The sequence below is a fragment of the Nelusetta ayraudi genome, unplaced genomic scaffold (assembly GCF_046127955.1).
Source record: "Nelusetta ayraudi isolate G7.1 ecotype Tasmania unplaced genomic scaffold, CSIRO-AGI_Nayr_v1 ptg000160l, whole genome shotgun sequence".
Taxonomy (NCBI): Eukaryota; Metazoa; Chordata; class Actinopteri; order Tetraodontiformes; family Monacanthidae; genus Nelusetta; species Nelusetta ayraudi.
The window spans coordinates 241,043-259,204 of NW_027466210.1; the positions used below are offsets into that span (position 1 = coordinate 241,043).

Genomic DNA, 18,162 nt, shown 5'->3' on the forward strand with positions numbered 1-18,162 from the left:
TACATAACATCTACTGAGACAACCCACAAACGTGGCGAATAAAAATGAACCTTTTGTTGTTCTTTTGTGTTTGAAATGAATGAACGAACGAACGATTCAAGGTAACTTCATTTTTTTTTTTTTTTTTTAATCAAGGTTCCTTTCTGACATAAATTGTCCCTCTCAGGCCGCAATCCCGCTTAATTTGATCAACCGTACACCAGCGAAAACTCACCATAGCAGTCGAAAGTTCACTAGTCGAAAGCGGTGGGGCTTTTGCTGTGCAACAGCACCCCCAGCAGGCGGGCCGTCATATTGCCAGCCAGCCCTTGGGCAAGGGATAACAATCGTCCCCATAGAGACAGGCTCCGACAACAGGGCTGGCCAGGCAGGCACCGTTACACCGGCTAGCCATCCGACCGCGGGACGGTGACAGCCACGCTCCGAGACAGCTGTCATGCAGACGTAATTAATTTCCTCGAAATCACACTGGAAAATGCTTGCCAAATGGATTTTTTTCCCCTCCAACCCTCTGTATTATTATTATTGGATTAACGACCATCAGCCGCCAGCCGCAGCTTTATCCTGAGAGGCCAGAGATTTGAGTGGCCGCGCTGGGAGGAGCCCTGTGTTATTATTCCGGCTGGAAGCAGGAGACAGGCAGGCATGTTTTAACAGCACATCCACCTCGGGAGGCGAGAGCTGTCGGCGAGGAGCAAATGAGCTCGTAGAAGGTGAGCCTTTTGTTGTGCCATTTGTACTCAAACCGCACTGCGCGCGACTTTAGCTAGCTAACCTAGCTTGTGGTATTTCAAACGCTGCAGGTCGGGCTCCGTCTAGTTTAGTTAATTAGCCATTTTCGTTTTGACGTTCACGAAAAAAAAAAAAAAATATATATATATCGTTTGAAGATGCCACTATTCGTTGTTTTTTTTCTTTCTTCCTGGCGAGCTAATTAAGACCGTGGCAGTGTCTACCGAGCACACAGTGGGTATTTTCCCATTTTGCTCCACACCAGCAGCTGACCAGCAGCTAAAACAATGTGCAGATATCCTATCAATCTATTAAATGTGATTCTATTCGGTGGCGCATCCGCTTAAATTGGCAACACCTGCTCTTGCACTTGGTTTTAACGACGCGAACAGAGACATTTGATCATCCCCACCCCCCAACACCTCACTATTCATCAGCACAGCAGGTGCCTGACAGTGGGACAGGCCCTGGTTGTTGTTCTCCATCTCGGTGATGTCATGGCTGGGATTGGCAATCATATTTTTCCTTGCATCTACCATGCAGGGATGGATGTCAATGTGGGTGCTGGCAGGGACAGCACCTGGAGGAGGGCACCACCAACACCAGCAGCAGCAGCAGCAGCTGATGGTGATGATGATGATGATGCCAGAGGGGGAGGTGTAGGAGGAGGAGGCATGGAGGCTCAGGTCGTGCCTCTGGAACTGTATGACTCTGCCAGAGCCAAAATAGACGCAAATCTCCGCTGGCTGTTCGCCAAAGCTTATGGCACAGGTAAGGCCTGAGACTGTGTGTGTCTGTGTGTGTGCCTGCGTGTTTTGTTTCACTCACACGTCGTATGTTTACTTGCCTGTTTATCTTACTTGATTTGTTTGCAAAAGTCATTTTGTCTTAGAGTTTTTTTTAATTGATTTGTTTTGCAATTTTCTTCAAAGATCCCCTTTCATCCAAAATACTTAGTTTTTGCAAATCATCCCTTTGTGATGTCACAAGGGACACCCCTCTACCTCTTCCAGTTTAGTGACAACATCCCCCCTGTTTGCCCCTTTCCAAACTCTAGAAAAGTGTTTTAGCAGGAAGCTGAAACAAACATTTAGGGCAAAGGCTGTAAACAGAGGTACAAATGTGCTGTTTTCAGGAGGTCAAGTTTTATTACTGGCTCGGCATGCAAGGCTGCTCCACTGGAGTTAGAGCTGACAGTAGTCACAATACGTCCCTTTCAGAATGTTTAAGCATAAATCAAACCAAAACTAAAGGAATCGAGCAAAGTATCACGCGTTTAAAGTTGCAAAACTTTCTGCTGACCGCGACAGAGTTGTCTTCACAGCGTTATTAGATATCATGCAGATTATGTAACAACAGAAGCTCAGAAGGAGTCTGGACCTCTGAGCTTGCGAGTGAAGGCCGCGGCTGACGTCTCACGATCAGACAAAGTCCTTTATGCACAGGTCACTAGCCGCGCCCGCTCTGACGAGAGCCACTTGGACAATTAAAAACGCTCGCTCCACACATCACGTCCAGGGTGGTGAGTGAATGTGGGCTAAATTATTCCCTGAATGTGGGTTTTGGTGTCACTCGTGTGAGCAGGACCTCCGCTGCTTTCCCTCACGCAAGCCGCAAATTTTATCTTCTAGCTTGAAAAAAACCAAAACAACAACGAGTCATTGGGCGCAGATTCCGATTGCTGTTAATGTAAAAGCCCTTTGTCATCGTAATCATCTTACTGTCCAAACCAGACTGTAAGTGTTTCCTGTCCTGCAGGCCCTGCTCTGGGGAGGATGACTCAGTAGATTGCAACTATAAAATTCAGAGGTGGTTCAACCACACAGCAGAGCTTGAAAAGCCCAAGCATCCATTATGAATCTCACGTGTGCACACGTTGAAAAGAGTGACTCCGCACTGTATCAGCACTAGTCCGACATTAATCAGCCCTGCTTTGCTGGACCTCTTTAACGCTGCGTTACCCAATACTGCGCTGTTCTAGAACAACGTGCCCATAATAAACAGTCTCCCTGCCAGGCTTCCTGCTTTCCTAATCTGATTCGCTCCTGCTGGCATGAGGGTGCCAAGATTACTTAGATGTCTCATGGAGCTTAAGACTGAGTTTGTTCACTATCTCGTCCATGTGAAGCAGCTTCCGTGACATTGACAGTTTCCTGTATACATGACGGTGGCACATGTCAACCACAGCTTGGCTCTCAAATAGTAGTTTTAATTGAATAAACGCACAAAACAAACACAAACAAACATAAACTGTTATCTTCATTCCACATTTTGACAAGATTTACCCTGAATTTAGCAGTGAGGTTATTAGTGGCTTCCCTGATCTGTGTCACACCTATAGCTAGCTAGAGTTCGTCACTTTTCTATAAAATGGAGAGTAATAGATTTATTTTGATTCAAAGGCAGGATAAACCTGTGGATATGCTGAGTTTTATGCAATCTTTGTAACACAAACGTCACAGTAAAGTTTGTGGTTAACCATAAAGTTTTGAAAAGATCAGATGAAATTTGCCAATAGTAATAATAATAATAATAATACCTTGCAGAGATTAACCACTAGCTAAGCCGTACAGGGGCCAAAGAGTATCCACAAGTCAGTGTCAGTGTTTTCCTGTGTTGTGTTGGCGCACTGTGATCCAGTTTCAGGTCACTGACAGTCAGCGCCGAGGTCGAAGAAGAAGCACAACACTCCTATTAGATTAGAGCTGTGGCCCTCCAACATTGTAGCGCTGGGTGGCCTGCATTTTGTGTGTGTGTGTGCGTGTGTGAAAGTCATCACAGCCGATCACATGTTTAAGTGTTTAATGGGATTTGGACCTGAAGGCTTGCGTCCCCTTTATTGCGGCCAGAGTCATGACGGCTTCATTCATGGTGCAGCAAACTCAAACTGTTTTGCAGCAATCTTTGGCAAAAAAATGTGAGACTAATTTCTTGCAAGCCCGGCTTAAAATGTCACTGGATTCCATACTCAAATCTGATTGGTCCGTTTGTAGGCGATGGACATGTGGTTTAAACAGTCATGTTTGAAAATCTTGCCCCCACGCTTACACTTTCCGTATGACTTTCTAAAAATACTATTGATGTTTAACAGGGTACATTTTTCCTTCATTCTTTTCCAATGGAAGAAATGCAGTTGCATTTCCACCTGCACCATCTGCACTTCCCTGTCCTGACTGTCTGGGAGAGATCTGTTGATCAATCTCACCATGTGTCTGCCTCTCCCTGCGCCCCCTCCGCTTGATTTCACACACACATCATTGCACACGCACACACACACACATGCACACACAATCACTGGGCTGGGCTTTAATGCTTGGATCAGGTGGATAATAAATATCTAAGTAGTATTAGCAAGTTGGATTAGAGCGCAGGCCTAACCTCCCCCTGCTCTTCCAATTCTTCACACCATCCGAACACACACACACACACACTCTCTCCTGATGTCAGGACCTATAAAACCGTCCAATGAGCAGCTCCCACTGAGGAGACGGGACAGCAGCCCAGCCCCCACCTCAGGCCATGCTGGCATCCCCATCCCCATCACCATGGCAACCATGGACGATGGAGGGGCATTCGGGGGCAGCTGAGCCTGATCGTTCGTACCCATAAATTCTTAAGGCCGTAAAATGTTAATCACTTTTTTTTTTTTTTCCAAATCCTAGTTACTCATCCACTGAAATAAAAAGAACTAAAACAATCCTTTAAATGCCAACGGAAAATAATGATCCATGGCTGAACAATAATTAAGCCTGGGACTGCTTGTCTCGTTAGAGCTCAGGAAGTGACAGCAAGGGATATCAGAGATGTCAGCCGCTGTCTGCAGTGTTTGTTAAGAATCATCATCTTAAAAATGCCACATTGAGACAGTCCTGTGAAGATTGCAAAACGCGCAACGTCTCGCATAAAGTAGAATTCTTGTGAGCATATGGCCGCAGCCGAGAGTGAGACGCAAACTGTGGGAAGTCCGTTCCAGGAAAGGGCCCTGTTTCCGTTGTATGCACAGTGTAGCTCTGAGGTTGCTGTACGTGTGTGCGCTACTAGTTATGGTCTTCATTGTTTGATGTGAGATGGAAAGGGTCAGTGAAGCTTTGATCATTGATTCATTCAAAAAAAGGGTGGAGCCACTGATCAATATGTGAGAATAGCAGGGAGAACCCAAAATACTTAAAGATCCCACACACACAACAGCACCGCTCCAAACACATGGAGGTTAAAGCTGAGCTAAAACCCAATGTTTTTGCTGGAGACTGCAACCACAGGGTAAATTAGCATTTTTTTTTGGGGGGGGGGGGACGGGGGGAGGAATCCATCAAATGTTGATCAAGTGCAATGTGAGACCTTTCGAGAATTTATTTATTTATTGGTTTTGCAAATGATTAACTTTTTTTTTGACCCAAGTTACCCTTTTTCAGAATTCCCTCTCAGTCCCCTCGTTTATTCCAACCTAAATCACCAGCTACTCGAAGAGAGACATCCAGCGCCTTAATTCTGGATTAACGTGGCCCGAGGCATTTAAAAATAGCCGCCCCATGTCTGTTCCCATGAGCAGGAAACCACCCCGCTGGCCGGGACGACACCATCAGCTTAAGTGTCACCGCTAAGTCCCGCGGCTCACTGCCATAAAGCCTCCAGCTCGTCCACAGGGCCTTGAAGGCTGCTCCGTGCGGCATGCGGCGCAACCGCCAACTTTGTCTCAGTGCGTCTTCTTAGACAGTCTAATACCTTGAAAGTGTTTGCCCTCTCTTATGTAACATGGCCGAGCTTTGCCGGACACGTGCGCTAATGAAGCTGCGATTTGCGATGCGCTTTGTGATTTAAAACACAAGTCAAAGGAAACAAACAACTCTCATTCTATCTCGGGGTATACACGTTACTTAGTTAATAGGTAATAACTACCCTATAAGAGGCTTATTAACAGTAATAAGCGTTAAGGTCCTTGTAATAAGCATCAGTGAAGAGGTAATAAGTACCCTTTAATGCCTCATGCAGCAATTAAAACAATTTTGGGTGTCTTTTGAACAGTTGTGTTGTGCGTTTTTTTTCTTCAAATTTCATCAGGTCAAAGTCAATTGTAGCCATTGATAAATATATAATAAACCATTTATTAGCCATAATAAGGTATTGTTCTCGCTTTAGATCCGCTAGCTGCAAAAAGCATAATTAACCGTAAACAAGTGCATAGTTATCTCATATTAACTATATTAAATCAGTGTTATTAACACTTACTAATGTCAATAAGCAGCTTATGGGGTCCTTATTACCTATTAAAAATGCTTATTACAAGGATCGTACTACAAAGCTTTACCATATGTTTTTCCAGATCACATCCCTGCAGACTTACGGGACCCCTTCTACACTGACCAGTATGACCAGGAGCACATCAAGCCCCCCATTATCCGCCTGCTGCTCTCCGGGGAGCTCTACTGCAGGGTGTGCGGCCTCATCCTGCACGCCGAGCAGGCCGCGTCCCTCCACAGCCACCAGTCTGTCCTCCAGGCCCTGTCCAGGAAGGGCATCTATGTCCTGCAGATGGACAACACGGCCGTCTCCGACCTGGATCTGAGCTCGGCTCCCATCAAGATGGTGGGTGGATGGTGCACATTTGTGTTCTTTTTTAGTCAAAGTTTTATGCAAAACTTTGCTTCTTCCCCTCTTTAGAGAGTGTATGCAAAAACACACATTTTGGAGTTTTGAGACCAGCCCTTTGTGATGTCACAGTGGTCGACCAGACAGTGGAGACACTGTGAAACTCATTGCAGCTGCCTGGTTTTTGTCCCATTCCAAACACAGTTATAGGATGATGCTAACGCTGAGTATTTTATAAAGGAAGTTATTATCATTTGTTAAAAATTGTTTTTTAATGGGGGCAGAATAAATTATCATGCAGCGCTGCTCCACTAGTTCTGATAATTGGCTTAACGTTGGAACTTTGGAACCACATTCCAAGCTTGGAGAATTATTTTTTCCCCCAAATTGTTCATTTTGCATCCTGCTGCTTTACTTTCAGTTCATTTGCACGAAAGAAAAGCAGTGAATGAGTCATGCAGCAATAGCGCAGAGATGGTCTCATAAAAACTCTCTGCGTTCTCCGGTCATGAAATTCGACCCAGTTTCCATGGTAATGCAGTGATGGAGCAGCTCCATTGATTGCAGAGTCAGTATTTCTTAGACTGCGTGCATAACGTGATACCAAAATACCATGTGGTCTGAAACCCGGCCGCCTTCCAGGGCTCTTTGGTGGGGTCACCGCACTGCAGATTCCATTTTAGTCTTAGTTAGGTGACTGTAATTGCCCTTATTAAAACGCTTTACTAGTCTTGCCATTAAAGCAGTGTTTCTCAAAGTGGCGCAGAGTCACGTCTAAGTGGGGGGGGGGCAGCGAAGCAAATTTGTGTGTGTGTGGGGGGGTGGTGGTGCATGAAAAAAACTGTAGGAAGGGGCACAAAGGAATTATTATTATCTTCTCCAATTTTGCCTAGAGGAAAAAGAAACACAATACATATCTTGTTAAGTTACATATGGAGCGGGTAAAAAACTGTGCAATTAATCGTGAATTAACTCAGGACACTAATGCCATTAATCGCGATTAAAGATTTTAAGCGACTGACAACCCTAATATTTATATATATATATGTATGTGTGTGTGTGTGTTTTTTTTGTATTTATTTATTTTTACAATTTCTGAACACAAACGTTGTCATGTCTCTCCAGAGCTGCCACATCCACCTCATCGACGCCCTGATGATGGCCTACGTCGTGGAGATGATCAGCACGGAGAAGGTGGTGTCCAGCGTCAAGCGTTTCTCCAACTTCAGTGCCTCCAAGGAGATGCCTTTCGACCTGGAAGACGCCATGCTCTTTTGGATCAACAAGGTACGGAGCGACAAAAAGAGAGTCTGGAGTTAGCCGCTCGGCCGTTTCCTCGTACGCTAATCTGCGGGGTCCGGCTGCTGCAGGTCAACATTAAGATGAGGGAGATCGCCGCCAAGGAGCTGAAGATGAAGCACCACCTGCTGGAGTCGCCCAGTCACCAGAAGGTAGCGGCCTGCGTGGCGCCACCAGAGCCGCGTCTCGCATTCTCTTCTACCCCTTGATGGCTGTTTACGTTTTGGGGTGGATTTAAAGCAGTTTTTCACTTTGGAACTCTGACTCTGACTCTCGAAATACAGTATGACGAATGCTTACGCTGACGGCATCTCAGCAACAACAACAATAGATCAATGTCAACTGATGGGGAGACCAAAACATCCCCTTTTCTTGTCTGTGAAAATATAAAAACACCAACACTGACCAATGACATGAACTTACCTAGTTTCATTTGTTAATGAGTTGCAGAGTGTCTGCTTATTATGTTCATGACGATACTCCCTCTGCATCGATGCTATACTGCATTTTCTTGTTGCCTCTCTCTCTTGTTGATTCATTCCTTTTGATGACGCTTCCTCTGTGAATTGATGAGCACCCGATCCATCATTCACAGACTGAACAGTTTAGTTCTCCTTGCTTTTGACCAGCGCTCCCATTGGTTTTCGGGGATGAAACATTTGGCGTCGCTGTGCAACAATGTATTCTGCATGCTTTTGGCCGAAGTGGAACCAGCTATAACTGTTGTTTTGCTGGGGATGCACAGGCGCACTGTTGCATTAATCTCAAACACGGCGAAACCATTCAGCCTGTCTCTCTTCTTTGCCAAACCTTCCTAACTCTCTGTCTAACCCTCACCCCAGCCCTGCCCCCCCCCCCCCAGAAAACCCCTCGATATCAGGTCCGCCTCCGTGCCGTCACGGGGGGATAATCACATGACATAATGCGTGACCCTCGACCTCTGACTTGTCTGCTGGTCTCCCTCCTTGTGTCTTCCCATAACCCTCCCAACCCTCCCTGCCTCTTGGACACTAGTCTCCCTCCAAATGGTACTGGAAGCTGGTACCTGTAAGTGCAACCGCTAGCTGTCCGTCTCCCCCTGTGATCGTGTGTCATTGTCCGTGTTGTGTCTGTCTGTGTGTGTGTGTTTGTGTGTTAGGGCTGGGCGATTTTGGACAAAAATAAAATGCCGATTTTTTTTTTCTCTGAAAACTCGATTTTTAATTTCATTATTTTTGGTAAAACTACAAAAGACAATAGAATTAATTATTTCAAATATTTCATCTTTATTTTTTTTTAAGAAAAATAGCAACTACATTTCCCCACTGGGAATGAAGTGCAACTGAAATCCTCCGTTTAGTAAAGTGACAACATTCACAGTCTTCCTGACCAAACAAAGATGAATCCCTTGGGATTAATGAAGTGAGGACCTCACTTTCACCAAGCTTCAATTGAAAATGAACAGGTTCTTCATGAACAAAGCTGAAGTTCCCTTGTTTGTGAATAAAGTGATAACTTAAGAACCAAACACAAATGAATCTCCCTGTGGATAAAGTGACAACCTTAACTGTCTTTCGCCAAACATCAAGTTTTTTTCTATCATCTTGAACAACGATGAATGAATAAAGTGCAAAACTTTCACATTTTGTAAATAGAGGCAAAAATCGATTTTAAGATCATCTTGACCGATTTCGATTTAAAATCGATTAATCGCACAGCCCCAGTGTGTGTGTGTGTGTGTGTGTATTTGTCTTCAAGTAAAGTCAGGCAAAAAAATAAAAAATTAGAAACGTTCACTTTAAGCGTTGCATTTCCAGAAATGAAATTTAATGATGTGTAAACCAATTCAGGCAAGCAGCGCGTGGGTGACAAAGAGCCCTTTCACTGGCAAATGAAGAAACGACAAACTTTCTTTCCTTGCTTTTGTTTTGCATCACTAATTTTTGTGGGTTTTTTTCGCAGTAATTATCCACATTTGTTCGTCAGTCACTCTCTGCAACTTGCTGTCTCGATCCAGCTCAGATAATTAAAAAAAAAAAAAACAGTTCAAATTTAATTGCGTAACACCGTATAACACACTTCCTGCCCAGACGTCTACCCACGCTGGTGTCATGTGGCACATACAGGCACATTGTGCGCTCAGTTATCTCATGTCCTATTATGTTATTATTAAGAAATGTGTTGCTACAATGTTGTAACAGGACATTTAGAGAAGTTAATGGTGTTTTGTGTGCAGTACACGGTGATCCCATGAACGTGCTGTACTGAGCCGCGCTCACGCCTGTGCCCCGGTTGCAGGTGCGCTACAGGAGAGATCACCTCTCGGGTCGGACGCTGCAGCACTTCCCCCTGTTGGATGACCTGTTGAAGGACGTGTGCGATGGCGCTGCGCTGCTGGCCGTGATCCACTTCTACTGCCCGGAGCTCATCAGACTGGAAGGTACGGCAACAACTGGTTTTCAGAGCCGCGTGGTCCAAAAACTTGGAGAAATTGAAGCAATTTTTTCCAATTTCTGTGGAATTCATTGATAGGAGTAGGTATGCTTTTAAGTCTGGTTTTTCGAAGCCAATTTCACTGTTTGTCGTCACTCATGAATAGCTGCATGTAACACTACCTGCGTTTCCATTACCCCTAGAATTACGCAAAACCTAAATATTGCAATAAAAAACTGGGAATGGAAAAGCCTAAACTTCGAAAACCTCTCTTCGAATTACGACTCACACGCTTCACACCATTCAATGGAAACGCCTGCAAGCCGCCTTTGTCGAAATTTTAGAACTATCGCTTTCATTTTGCGAAGAAGTGTCATGGAAACGCAGCTACTGAAGCCACCTGCTGTTCGTGCTCCCCGCAGATATCTGTCTGAAGGAGGTTCCCTCCATAGCAGACAGCGTGTACAACATCCGGCTGCTCAAGGAATTTTCCCAGGAATACCTGAACAAATGCTTCTATCTCAGGCCTGAAGACTTGTTATATTCTCCACCAGTGTTAAAGGTAAAAAAAAACAACCAGAAAAGTCCCATCCTGCTGTCCTAGTCTGACTGGAAAGCAGGCTCGGTTGTCACTTCTCTGTGTTCCACCTTCAACAGAACAATGTGATGGTCTTCATCGCTGAGCTCTTTTGGTGGTTCGAAGTCGTGAAGCCAGATTTCGTACAGCCAAGAGACCTTCAGGAAGTCAGAGACGGTACGACAAACACATCATGCACCTCAAATTGTGTGTTTTTCCATTGCCATTTTCTAACAGCTTTTGTTTGCTTTGTTGTTTTCGTCTCCAGTGAGAATGCTGCTGCAGCCTAAGGGCTCGCGATCGCACGTTTGTGTCTCCAACATCGGCAAGCGTAGTTTCCTGACAACATCCAACTCCGCTGACACCTTGACCTTGCCCTCCAGCCCTGACCTCAAGTATTTACTCCCTAACTGTGTTACTAACGCTTTCACGCATGAGCTGTTCCTGTTTGCTCTTTCTCACTAGAAATTATCATCGCACGTTACATTGCCTCTAAATTCTGATCTGTATGTAATATTCAACGCAAACCTTTCCCTTTCTCTCTTTCAGCCCTAAGCCAAGCTCATTAAGCCCATCTCACTCTTTGCTGCCACTAAGACAGAGGCATCAGAAAGCAGACGAGGAGAGCCCTTCAGGTACTGTACAGAATGTGAGGTTGAATGCACTTGTAGACTGTGGAAGTGATGCTTTGTCACTTTAGTCTGTTTATTTGGGGTCAGTTGTAAGGCTAAATTGTAATTTGACATTTTGACAGTGAGCAGCTGCAACTATAGACCACAGGGACACCACGAGGGGTCTCATGCCTTTTGATTTGAATAAACTATTTAGCAATTACTGTTTGTTTTAATTACTAATGTGCGTCCAGTAGCACAATATCAGTGATGGTCCCAGAAATTCTGTGTGAATCCCCCTCATAGTGCCAATATGCAATATGTGTGGCACATTATTTCGTCGTGTTTCCTGTGTGCAGAGCTGCGAAACAGATCCAACTCTGTGGCACGTCCAGATGGACAGCACCACGGATCAGTGCTGGCCTGGCCAGAGAGAAGGCCGAGGTGAGAGCGGTCGGCCTTCTGGGGTTATTACATGTAATGACTCATTTTTAATGTGCAGCTGCAAAAGAAAAGAGTTGCCATAACTTGATTTATTGCCCCCCCCCCGCCCTCGTCCCTCCCTCCCAGGCCTGTGTCCCAGCCGGTGCCCTACGCTCTGCACTACCCGCTGGAGGACGACGCCGACGGCGTCAGCCTCGCCCGCACCATCAGCAAGGACAGCCTGGCCTCCAGCCTGTCGAGCGCCACCCCCAAGCACCTGCTGCGGCCGGGCCACCAGCACAGGCTCAGCGGCCAGAGCCTGCTCAGCCACGTGCACATCGAGGACGAGGTGGAGGAAGTGGAGGAGGAGGAGCTTGTGGCCATCATCCACCCGGCGGCGCTCCCCCGCCGCCGCCTCGGCAGCGACATGGAGCAGGACGAGCTGGAAGTGCCGGGCGGCGCCGCGACGCCGTCCAGGAGCGCCGGCCGCTCCCCCTGCCAGGCCGACGGCTACTACCTGGAGCCGCTGATGCCCACCGCCCCGAGAACGGCCAAGGAGAAGAGCATCAGCCTGAACAAGGAGGAGGAGAGCGGCGAGAGTCACGGCCGAGGGGCGAGGAAAGTCCCGAGCGGCTCGCAGAGGAAGAGCTCCGAGTCGAACGCCTCCACGCCCGAGGCCGAGTCCTTCCGGCCGCCGACCGACGGCTCGCTGTCCTGGTCGGGCCACAAACAGCCGCAGGGTTTCTACCTGCATCTGTCCGAGGAGCCGGAGCACCACAGCTCCTTCTCCACCGGCATGGAGGTGGGGCTGGACTCCGACTCGGACATCGCCGACCTGGAGGAGGACGAGGAGGACGAGGAGCCGGCGGCGGAGCTGCTGAGCCGCGAGGCGGCGAGGAGGGCGCGGGGCCGGCCGGCGGCGTGCGAGTTTGGCGAGGGCGAGTCGGCGAAGCTGAGGGACGACCTGAAGGTCAGCGAGCGCGACGACAAGGAGGACTGCTGCAGCGGGCGCTCCAGCCCCTGCCTCAGCACCGCCTCCTGGGCCAGCAGCTGCAGCGCCTCGGTCAGCGCCGGCGTCCGCATGACCAGTTTCGCAGAGCGGAAGCTGCTGAAGCTCGGCCTGCGCGACGCCCTCTCCAGCGCCAGCAGCTCCCAGAAGACCACGCCCGACGGCTCCGAGGCCACCGCCTGCCCCCCCTGGCAGCTGAAGAGCGACGGCGGCCGCGTGGCCAAGGAGCCGTTCCCCCTGCCGAGTCCCTCGGCGGTGCCTGCCGAGCTGCTGCAGCTCCACATGCAGCTGGAGGAGCAGCGGCGGGCCATCGAGCACCAGAAGAAGAAGGTGGAGACGCTGTCGGCGCGGCAGCGGCTGAAGCTCGGCAAGGCCGCCTTCCTCAACATCGTGAAGAAGGGCGGCGGCGGCGTCGGCAGGAGCGACACGCTGCCGCTGCCCATGAAGCACTCGGAGTCGGCGGAGATGGCCGACCGGCGCCGAGCGAAGGTCCAGTCGTGCCGGGACGACTCCTGCCTGGAGGTGCTGAAGGTGCAGGCGAAGGCCGGCCGAGGACACGGCGACAACAGGCTGAGCGACGAGCCGGACGGAGGCGGCGAGCGCTCGCACTCCATCGACCTCCTCAACGAAGCCATCTCCTCCATCCAGCAGCAGATGATGCAGCTCTCGCTGCAGCAGGACCTGCTCATGAAGCACGTGGTGTCGCCGCCTCCGGCGCCAGCGCCACCAGTGCCAGCCCCAGCGCCAGTGCCAGCGCCAGTGCCAGCGCCAGTGCCAGCCCCAGCGCGAGCGCTACCACCGCCACCACCACCGCCAACTCAGGAGCACGCCAACGATGCTGACGCCGCCCCCGACGAGCCGCCGCAGTCGCCGCCCTCCGCCTCGGAGTCGCGGCGCTTTGCCGTCCACTTCGTCGACATCGGCGACAGCGGCACCGCCCCCGCCCGCCGCCCGCCCAAGCTGAGCTCCAGCCAGCGCAGGAGAGGCTCGGAGCGGAAGCAGAGCGGGGACGGCGTGACGCTCAGCCCTCAAGGAAAGTGCAACGAAGACCAGAAGGTGGCCGCCGCCGCCGCCGCCACCGCCGAGGCCTCCAGACTGGAGAGGAACCTTCAGAGAAACTCCACCTTCAGAGTCCCGGACGGCGGAGCCGCCAGGAAGGAAGCGGAGGAGTCGGAGGTGACCTCCAGCGCCGCCACGTCTCCGTCGCAGGCGGAGGAGAAGAGCGACGTCACCGACTCGGGGAAAGAGGCTTTCGGCGGAGCAGAAAACGCCAGGGTCAAAGGTCAGCTGATCGAGGTCGACCTGTCGGAGCTGAGGGAGCCGGCGGAGAACGCCGCCGCCGGCGGTCCCGAGCAGAGGAACGTCCTGGGGTTCTTCTTCAAGGTGCGCTTGTGTGTGTTGAAATTTTAGCCGTTGCGATGCCCCTGTGAAGCTCACGGAACAACGTTTATCTTCCAGGATGAAGAGAAGGCGGAGGACGAGATGGCCAAACGCCGCGCCGCCTTCCTCCTCAAGCAGCAGCGCAAAGCCGAGGAGAGCCGACTGCGCAAACAGCAGCAAGAGGCCGAGAGCGAGCTGAAACGCGACGAGACCAGGTACACACACACACACACACACACACACACACACACACTCAAACACACAAACAAAAGTGTCAGACAGCCGCCTGTCTTAACGACTCCTCCTCCTCCAGGCGCAAGGCGGAGGAGGATCGCATTCGCAAGGAGGAGGAGAAGGCGCGGCGGGAGCTCATCAAGCAGGAGTACCTGCGGAGGAAGCAGCAGGCTCTCATGGAGGAGCAGGGTCTGGCCAAGCCCCGCCCCCGGACCAAATCCAGGCGGAGCAGGCCCAAGTCGCTGCACCGCGACGGCTACAGCAGCCTCTCCAAGGGCTCCACCACACGTAAGAATCTGACGTTGCCTTCCACACGCGGCACGCTCGGCCGTCGTCTGCGTGATGCGCAGCGTCACACCGTGCACTTCATCCGTATGCGGTCACCCTATGTGTGTGTGTGTGGGTGCACGTGTGTGTGTGTGTCACGCAGGTAAACCTCAGAAGGTGCCCGTGCTGATCAAAGCCCAGGGCTCTGCAGCAGGCAGCAGCAGGGGAGGTGAACCTTCCAACCTGCTCTGCATGATGTCATGTCAACCATACATTGCCCATATTTCTTCCTTCAAATATATTATTTTATCTTATTTTATTTTATTTTATTAAGGTTAGGAAAAGCTAACCTTAAGTAAAGGTCCCATATTATGCAGTGTTCAGTTTAGCAATGTTATCTAACGATGTGTCTTGAGTCTCGAAAATTAAAAAAGTCCATCCTTTATAATTGTATTCTTATTAATACAATAATTGTATTATTAGTACAACGTTATTATTGTCAATCTGTACAATGACAATAAAAGTCTTAAAAGTTTCACAGAATTCTTTGGGAAAAATGGCCACAATATGGGACTGACTGAGTTGTGTCCTGTTTTTGTTACGTCTTCCCTCCCCCCCGCCCCCCGCCCTTTTTTTGTTTAACATGAAAAGCTGTATTTTCTCGAGTGAAGTCAACATCTTTCTGTGTTTTTCAGCCGACCTGAGCTGCAGCCACCTGGGATCGACGCTCTCTCTGGCCACCGAGGCGGACAGTGTCATCTCCGGAGGGGCGGAGTCTCAGAGGTAAGAGCCTGCTGCGTCCACGCCCAGGGACATTGGATATATGTGACAGATGGGTGGCGCTGGTCGACTGGTGACTGATGATTGATGACTGACGTGTCCTCCAGGGCTGGTTCCGTGTGCTCCATGGAGTCCATCCCTGGCCTGAGCCGAGCATCCAGCAGGAACATGGAGAGGGACTGGGAGAACGGCTCCATCGCCTCCTCCATCACCTCCATGGAGTACAATGGTCAGAAGACACTGAGCATTTTCAGCTGAACTTTAACGTGTTCTTTCTTAAGATGTTTTTTTTTTTTTCTCTGTGCGCTGTTTGTTACGTGGCAACACTCCATTAAGATGTTGCACCCAAAATACCATAAAATATGTGGACTGACTATTGAGTTGCTTTCTTCAATGACTTTATTATTGCACAACACTGTGCTTAACTGAACTTACTCAAGACTCTGTCATCATCAGAAATCCTGCTTATTGTCACACTTGCTGTACCAGAGAGTTTAATCAACACCAAATGTGTTTGGACATCACCCGTCTGGTGATGTCCAAACACATTAGCTACGAAAGAGGATTAGGGCCACAAAAATAGAAAAAAATATTACAGGAAGGAGACTTTTATTGAATTTTTCATTTCGAGTTTTAAGTTGAAATTTCATGAATAAAGTCAAAATTTCGCAAAAAAAAAAAGTTGCCGTAAAAAAGACAAAATTTCATCAATAAAGTCGACGTTAAAAAAGATGAAATTTCGTGAGTAAAGTCGACTGGAGTAGACTGGATGGATGGTGGATTAACCCAGTTACCCACAGTTAAAAGCATAAGTATAAGGTTTATATTCTTCCAAAGGTTTTTCTCATCAGTTCAACCAATTGCTTTGCTATTTTCTTTCCTTCTTTCTTTGTCTTTCTTTCTTTCTTTCTTTCTTTCTTTCTTTCTTTCTTTCTTTCTTTTTATTTTCACAAGGTCCTAAACTGTTCAAGGAGCCGAGTTCCAAGTCGAACAAGCCGATCATCATCAATGCCATCGCTCACTGTTGTCTGGCTGGAAAAGTGAATGAAAGCCAGAAGAATGCTGTTCTGGAGGTCGGTGCCTCTGCCTTGGCCTTTAATATACGCAGCACTTGTTTGAATACTTGCAAGTCATGCTTCACTGCTTTCCTCCCCCCTGCAGGAGCTGGAAAAGTGTGAGTCGAATCACCTCATCATCCTCTTCCGGGACGGCGGCTGCCAGTTCCGCGGCATCTACTCGTACTCGCCCGACACGGAGGAGATTGTCAAGTTCACCGGCACGGGGCCGCGTGCCATCAGCGCAAAGATGGTGGACAAGCTGTACAAGTACAGCTCGGACCGCAAGCAGTTCACCGTCATCCCGGCCAAGTCTGTGTCAGTCAGCGTGGACGCCCTGACCATCCACAACCACCTCTGGCAGGTCAAGAGGCCGGGGAGCGCACGCAGGAAGTGAGGAGAGGAAAACTCTCCGTCGCTGTGTCTTTACTTTTAATGCTGTTGGGCCGGACCCAATGACATCCACAAAGGTTCGCGTGAGGTCAGCGACTCGGTAAGGTGGGGGTTTAGCAAGTCTCATTTGTGGCAGATTGAACCCCCCCCACAAAAAAAATCCTTGATTTTATTTCTCTAGTCTTGTTAGCTTCCTCTTCTGCATGTCACTCTTTTTCGTCTTTTTACTTTGAAAGTAAACCCACCGAGAATAGGCACAAGTGATGACAGACTGACTCTGGTGTAGCAGCTCTGAGTCAAGAACTGAATCGACGCTCAGTAGAGGAGCGAGCAGACTACTGATACCAAGTGCAACTACAGGTAGGACGTGAACATGAACTCAGTGTGTTGTTAAAAAAAAACAAAAAAACAAAAAAATAATCAATTAATGATTCTGATTCAATTCATGCAAAAAAAACAAACATGCGTTTATAAACATGTTATAACTACTAGTCAGTGCTTTGACGGAGAGGGAGTTTTTTTAACGGAAGTATGGATGTTATGGCGAGAGGGTTGAAGTCCAGTGTTATCAAGGGGGATGTATGACGTGAGTTCTCGTTGAAGGTGACGCTGTGAGGCCATCCTGTCTCTGAATGTGGTTTTTCTCACTTTGATTATGCTTTAACGTCTGCGGCTGTCTGTTTTTTTTTTTTTTTTTTTTTTTTTTACCTTCAGAGACAGCGAGCTGCTGCCACGGTTGGAAGACAAAGGGTGTGTTTACAGCTGGCGGCGGTGTGGGGGGTGGGGGGTGGGGGACGGGGACGCTCAGTGCATTATTTTAAACCTTTTCCAGCAGTAAGTCATATTGTATTAACCTCATACTCGTACTCCAACACGTACAAGACGAGCCGCCTGAGATCTGTAATCGGCTCTCACTGCGAAACCAAAACGAGCTAAGCTATGCTACTGGGATGTTTGCTGCTCTTTCATGTGCCCGCAGAGTTCAGGTGAGATGAACAATTTTACTGTTTTAATCCGACGTTCGGCCGCTCAACAAGAATAATTACCCCGTCGTGGCCGTCAGCAGCTGGTGTAATGTTTGTATGTGTGTTGAGGGGAAGGGGACGACTGCACAATACTTGATATACATATATATATATTTATGTTTGCTGCATTTTGTACATTTCTGAGTAGTATTTTTTGTACCTTACGTATAAGTTAACGACAAAAGCAGTCACTATTCCGAGGTTCTGTTGCAGGCTGTCGCAGAGGTGTTCAAAGTCTTATTTTAACGTGTTATATTTATGTTTATTTATTTTGAAAAGACAAAATAAAATGCACCTAGGTACATTTTCTCACTGAGCGTGTGTGCTTGTTGAAATTGTCGCCCCACGTTCGACCACTCCAAACACAAACAGACAAACT

At 48.4% G+C, this 18,162-nt stretch overlaps 1 protein-coding gene across 1 annotated transcript; it reads left to right on the forward strand.

Annotated features, from left to right (window-relative positions):
- The first annotated feature begins 213 nt into the window (after positions 1-213).
- On the forward strand, positions 214-18,099 carry camsap1a (calmodulin regulated spectrin-associated protein 1a). The gene is made up of 21 exons (XM_076013863.1): positions 214-713; positions 1,276-1,503; positions 6,053-6,315; positions 7,444-7,605; positions 7,689-7,769; positions 8,632-8,664; positions 9,895-10,036; positions 10,452-10,591; positions 10,687-10,783; positions 10,875-11,001; positions 11,156-11,241; positions 11,577-11,661; positions 11,788-13,408; positions 13,517-14,032; positions 14,108-14,244; positions 14,343-14,551; positions 14,694-14,759; positions 15,226-15,313; positions 15,418-15,539; positions 16,265-16,383; positions 16,472-18,099. Exons 2-21 carry the CDS (start codon positions 1,278-1,280, stop codon positions 16,760-16,762), a joined length of 4,611 nt encoding a protein of 1,536 aa, XP_075869978.1. The 5' UTR covers positions 214-713; positions 1,276-1,277; the 3' UTR covers positions 16,763-18,099.
- The last annotated feature ends 63 nt before the right edge of the window (positions 18,100-18,162 follow it).

Coding starts and splice junctions, on each gene's coding strand:
- camsap1a (XM_076013863.1), top strand. CDS start 1,278: ATGGATGTCAATGTGGGTGCTGGCAGGGACAGCACCTGGAGGAGGGCA. Junction 8,665..9,894: donor GGTACTGGAAGCTGGTACCT/GTAAGTGCAACC, acceptor CCCCGGTTGCAG/GTGCGCTACAGGAGAGATCA. Junction 10,592..10,686: donor ATTCTCCACCAGTGTTAAAG/GTAAAAAAAAAC, acceptor CACCTTCAACAG/AACAATGTGATGGTCTTCAT.